The 6,078-nt window shown below is 34.9% G+C and overlaps 1 protein-coding gene across 1 annotated transcript; it reads left to right on the forward strand.

The window, feature by feature from the left end:
* Positions 1-1,467: 1,467 nt before the first annotated feature.
* LOC111493533 (probable linoleate 9S-lipoxygenase 5) lies at positions 1,468-6,078 on the forward strand. Its single transcript, XM_023143249.1, has 9 exons — positions 1,468-1,777; positions 1,854-2,143; positions 2,222-2,459; positions 2,853-3,191; positions 3,265-3,350; positions 3,431-3,538; positions 3,768-4,072; positions 4,161-4,424; positions 5,162-6,078. The coding sequence occupies exons 1-9, from the start codon at positions 1,492-1,494 to the stop codon at positions 5,913-5,915; spliced, it is 2,670 nt and encodes an 889-aa protein (XP_022999017.1). The 5' UTR covers positions 1,468-1,491; the 3' UTR covers positions 5,916-6,078.

Raw genomic sequence — 6,078 nt, forward strand, 5'->3', positions numbered from 1 at the left:
TTTTTTTTTTTTTTTTTTTTTTTTTTTTTGGTTAGAGCAGCCATGGATGTTCACACCACTTGATTTTTTACTAATTTTTTACTTTTAAATTGAAAATTATTGGATAAATTCATTAAAATATCTTAGGAAGGAAGTGGTTGGATCAACCACTGTCACAATTGATGCTAATGTTCTATATAGAAATATAATTGGATTGAGCCAATGGTCTTATCGGATGAAACTACTAGTTTGTTGCTCTTTTGCTTTGAGGTACGACCTTAGGGCTAAGATGGACGCGTATACATTTATTACGTACTTTGTAAAAAGTTCATTTCGAAATCTCGATAAATTTACTAGATACAGTAATTTATATAACTATCTACTATATATAACTCTAACATGTATTCTGTATAGTTGTATAGTTATTTACCATATATAACTATCTACCATTAACAGATATAGCTTTTTACTATAATTAATGAGGATTTAACTAGTTTTTTTTTGTATGCAAAATTAAAATATTAGATTAAAAAATAAACTCAATTTTTCATGTCCATTTTTATAGTATTCAAAATAAATAAGTAAATATAATTAGGCCAATGAGATTTTTATAATAAAAAAAGAAATAATAATGGAAAAGTAATAAATGTAAGTAGATAAACATCACCATTAATTTGTCACATGGTGGGGGTCCACTCAAACATAAATTACTTCCCCAAAATAAATAAATAAAATAAAAGATAATAGAAGTAATTAACGTCTCTTAGTTTTTAATTTTAATTTTTAGTTTTTTTAAATTAATCTAATATATAGATATTAGTTTTATTTATAATCTATTTTTTAAAAATGTTTTTGAAAATTAAATAAATAGTTTCTAAAAATTCATTTTGTTTTTTTGAATTCCACTCTAATAAAAAAAAAAAAAAAAAACAAATACTAAAATCTTATCCTATGACTCTTAAGTAATTAAGTCATATATACTTAGGACAGGAAGTAAGAAATTTAATAAATCGAGTAAGGAAAAAAATCATTTTTTTAATTCTTCACGTCCCGTCTGATCTTGCCATAAAAAGATTCATTCTCTTCATAAAAAATAGGAGGTAGAACAAATAAATATTTCTTTTTCGATTCATCCGTGGTGTTAAATTATTCAACTAATTAAATTAAGAAATTTAATCTAATAATTAAAAAAAAATAATGAAGGGTTATTCAAATGGCACAAATAATTTATTTACAAAAGGTAAAAAAAAGGGATTAATGTGAAAATATTATAGAGTAAAAGGACGAAGTTGAAAATGAAACAATGCAAACAAGAGACACTATTGTAAGATTCCCTTAGTATTTTGTAGTATTTCAAAGGGAAGAGCCCACTTGAATTATAGTCCTTGTCGTTGTTCTTGTGCATTATGTTTTCAAGTTTTCACACGGCATGCATTTTTGTGCTATAAATACACATCAAATTCACATCTTCAAACCATCCATTCTTCAATTACCACAAACAAAGAAAAGAAAATGTTTGGGAAGATCATTGGGGATGCCCTTAAAACCACGGGTGACGCCCTAAGAACCACCGGCGACGTAGCTGGGTCGGTCGTAAATGCTGGTGGGAACGTCATCGACCGTGCCACTGATATCGGTTGGATCGGGAATAGGAAGATCAAGGGGAAGGTGATTTTGATGAGAAGCAATGTTTTGGACTTCAATGAGTTTCATTCCACTGTTCTTGATGGTTTCACTGAGCTGTTGGGCAGTGGAATTGTGCTGCAGCTTGTGAGTGCAACTCATGTTGATCGCCATTGTAAGTGTTCCTTTGAATTATTTTGTGGGCATTGTTATTGCTTTGTTGGGGTTTGATGAGTGTTGTTAATGAATAGCTAACGATCCGCGAGGGAAAGTTGGGCGGCGTGCTTATTTGGAGAGGTGGCTGACCTCACTGCCACCGTTGTTTGCTGGCGAGTCTGTGTTTCAGATCAACTTTGAATGGGATGAAGAGTTTGGATATCCAGGAGCTTTCTATATAAGAAATGGACATACAAGTGAGTTCTTTCTCAAGTCACTCACTCTTGAGGATGTTCCTGGCTATGGAAAAGTCCATTTCGATTGCAACTCATGGGTTTACCCTCAACGACGATACAATAAAGATCGTATTTTTTTTGCCAATAAGGTAATTAATTAGTGTCTTTTTATATATATATATATATATATACATATTTTCTCGTTTATCTTATATTTTTGCTTGTAGACATATCTTCCGAGCGAGACACCGGACCCTCTTCGTAAGTATCGAGAGGAAGAGTTGGTGAATCTTAGAGGAAACGGAAAGGGAGAGCGTCAAGAATGGGATAGAATCTATGACTATGATGTCTACAATGATATTGCTGATCCTGATGGTGGTGATAAACTTGTTCGTCCGATTCTTGGTGGGAGTGATTATCCTTATCCTCGTAGAGGAAGAACGGGACGACCACGAACAAGAAGAGGTTGGAATATTGATATCTCATGTGTTTGAATAACCAAATTGTGTAAACTCTTTTAAAATTCTTTTTTAAAATATGACAATAAAAAGCATGAGATCTAACATCAAATATGTAATACAATATTATTTATAAAGGTGTGGGAACTTCTCCCTAACAAAAACGTTTTAAAAAACTTGAGGGAAACCCAAACAAGACAATATCTGCTAGCGGTGGGCTTGGACGGTTACAAATGGTATCAGAACCAGACACCAAGGATATGTCAAAGAAGATTGAGCTTCGAAGGGGGTGGATTGGGGTCCCACATCGATTTGAAAAATGAATTATTTTTTATAAAGGTGTGAAATTTTTCCCTAACATAAGCATTATAAAACATAGTTGTTTGGTGGAATTTTACAGATCCAAACTCGGAGAGTCGATTAAAGTCGATGATAGGGCTAAACATTTACGTACCCAGAGATGAAAATTTTGGGCACTTGAAGATGGGAGATTTCCTTGGGTATGCATTGAAGGCACTTTCTTCAAACATCAAGCCTGGCCTTCAAACTATATTCGACTTAACTCCAGGCGAATTCGACAAGTTCAAAGAGTTACATAATCTCTATGAAGGAGGCTTTCCTATTCCTCCCAATGTCTTTAAGACCTTTACTGATGGCCTCACAGCTCCTATGTTCAAAGAGCTTTTAAGAACCGATGGTGAAAGGTTCCTTAGGTTTCCAGTTCCTCAAGTCATCAAAGGTACCTACAATTTATTTTTTAACCTAATTTCATAAGATTATGCAAATGTTTTTGAACGTTTCGGTTTGTACAGATAATAAGTCCGGTTGGAGAACTGATGAAGAATTTGCAAGAGAAATGATAGCCGGAGTCAACCCTATTCTCATCCGTCGTCTCCAAGTATTTTCTCGATTTCTATTATCATATTGTTTTAGTTTCTTCTTCTTATGGGTGCTTACTTTACTTTTCTTTATTGATAGCATTTTCCACCGTCGAGCAAGCTTGATCCTAAAGTTTATGGAAATCAAAATAGCATAATCACTGAAGAACAAATAAAGGATGGCTTGGAAGGACTCACCGTCAATGAGGTGACACTAATTTTCTAACAAATATTTTAAGCTGATTGATTGTGAATAGAGATGTTTACCGAACAAGGCAGGGATGGAGAAACACTCTCTGTCTCTGTCCCCGTCCTCGCCTCCTATTTCAACTTTTATCTACGTGAAATTTTTTCATTTATTTTTATAGAGATTAGTTAAAAAAAACATTTTATACTCTTAAATGGCAAGAATATGATGGATTTGATTGATGAAATAGGCAATTAAGGAGAACAAGTTATACATTTTGGATCATCATGATGCACTGATGCCATATCTTAAGAAAATAAACTCGACGTCAACAAAGTCCTACGCAACAAGGACATTGCTCTTCTTGAAAGCGGATGGCACTTTGAAGCCATTGGTTATTGAGTTGAGCTTACCACACCCACAAGGAGATGAACATGGTGCTATTAGCAAGCTATACTTTCCAGCGGAGAATGGAGTTGAAAGCTCAATTTGGCAGCTAGCCAAGGCTTATGTGGCTGTAAATGATGCTGGCTACCATCAACTTATTTGCCATTGGTATAGTTTCTCATAATGTTCTAAATTAATCGACATATTCATTCTTCGATTTTTTATAGTATTGTAAATTCTATATCCAAAATTGCAGGTTGCATACGCATGCAGTACTCGAGCCGTTTGTGATTGCAACCCATCGACAATTAAGTGTGCTTCATCCAATTCATAAGTTATTAGTTCCACATTATAAAGATACCATGTTCATAAATGCATTTGCAAGACAAACCCTGATTAATGCAGATGGTCTTCTTGAATCAACTCATTTTCAATCAAAATATGCCATGGAGTTATCCTCTTATGTATATAAAGAATGGAATTTCCTCGAACAAGCCTTGCCCGCTGATCTTATCAAGAGGTAATTTATATCTTTTCTTTTTTATTCTTTGATTTGAAGAATCATAACTATAGGAGCAAACGGTTAGGCAACAAGAATCTCTACAATGGTATCATTCTCTTAATTATCAAATGTGAGACTCCCTCCCAACAATACTCAACAATCCTTCCCTCGAACAAAGTATGCCTATAGAACTCTTGAATAGTCTCCTCTTAATTGAGGCTCGACTCTTTCTTTGGAGTTCTCGAACAAAGTATACCTTTTGTTCGACACTTCAATCACTTTTTACTACACTTTTGAAGTCCCAACTTCTTTCCAACATTTGAGGATTCTATTGACATGACTAAGTTAAGGGCATGACTTTGATAACATGTTAGGAACCACAAATCTCCACAATAGTAGATATGGTCTATTTTGAGCATAAAATCTCATGATTTTGCTTTTGGTTTCCCCAAAAGTTCTCCTATCAATGAAGATATATTCCTTACATATAAACCTATGATCATTCTCTTACTTAGTTTGTGTTGAGGATTTTTGGGAGGAAATCTCACGTTGGCTATGTAACGGCCCAAACCCACCACTAGCAAATATTATCCTCTTTGGGCTTTCCCTTTCGGACTTATCCTTGAGAATTTTTAAAACACGTCTGCTAGGGAGAGGTTTTCACTCCCTTATAAAGGGTGTTCCGTTCTCCTCCCCTATCGACGTAAGATATCACAAACTACTAACTACATGCAATTTCTTTTGATTTTGTCTAGAGGAGTAGCAATTCATGACTCAAGTTCTTCCCATGGAGTTAAACTTTTGATAGAAGATTACCCATTTGCTGTTGATGGGCTTGAGATATGGTCAACAATAAAGAATTGGGTTGCAGCCTATTGCTCTCTCTACTACAAAGATGACAACGCCATCCAAAATGATATCGAACTCCAATCATGGTGGAAAGAGGCTCGAGAGAAAGGCCATGCCGACAAGAAAGATGAGCCCTGGTGGCCAAAAATGCACACAATGGCCGAGCTAGTTGAATCATGCACCATAATCATATGGATTGCTTCAGCACTTCATGCAGCCGTCAACTTTGGACAATATCCATACGGAGGGTTTATTCCCAATAGACCAACTTTAAGCCGTAGATTCATGCCTGAAGTTGGTAGCAAAGAGTATAAAGAACTTGAATCCAACCCTGAAAAGGCCTTCTTGAAGACCATCAATTCTCAAATGCAATGCCTTCTGGGGATGTCCCTAATTGAAATATTATCAAGGCATGCTTCGGATGAAGTCTATCTTGGACAACGAGCTAGCCTTGAATGGACGGCTGATAAAGATGCAATAAATGCTTTTGAGAAATTTGGAGAAGAGGTTCATGGAGTTGAGCAAAGAATTATGGAAAGGAATGTTAATATCAATTTGAAGAATCGGACAGGCCCTGCTAATGTACCGTATACCTTGCTCATTCCATCTAGCACTGAAGGGCTCACGGGAAGAGGAATTCCTAATAGTATCTCAATATGAACATCAAATCAAGCAATTCTCTTAAGCTACTCGCTACTAATCACTATGAAATAAAAGAGTATGCTTAATATGTTGCATTTTAAATTTTTTGTGTGCGATGTTGTACTTGTTTACTTTGTGTTGTGATGAATAAAATCATGCTTAATGATAGTGTTTTAATTGA

The sequence above is a fragment of the Cucurbita maxima genome, unplaced genomic scaffold, assembly GCF_002738345.1.
Source record: "Cucurbita maxima cultivar Rimu unplaced genomic scaffold, Cmax_1.0 Cma_Scf00019, whole genome shotgun sequence".
Taxonomy (NCBI): domain Eukaryota; kingdom Viridiplantae; phylum Streptophyta; class Magnoliopsida; order Cucurbitales; family Cucurbitaceae; genus Cucurbita; species Cucurbita maxima.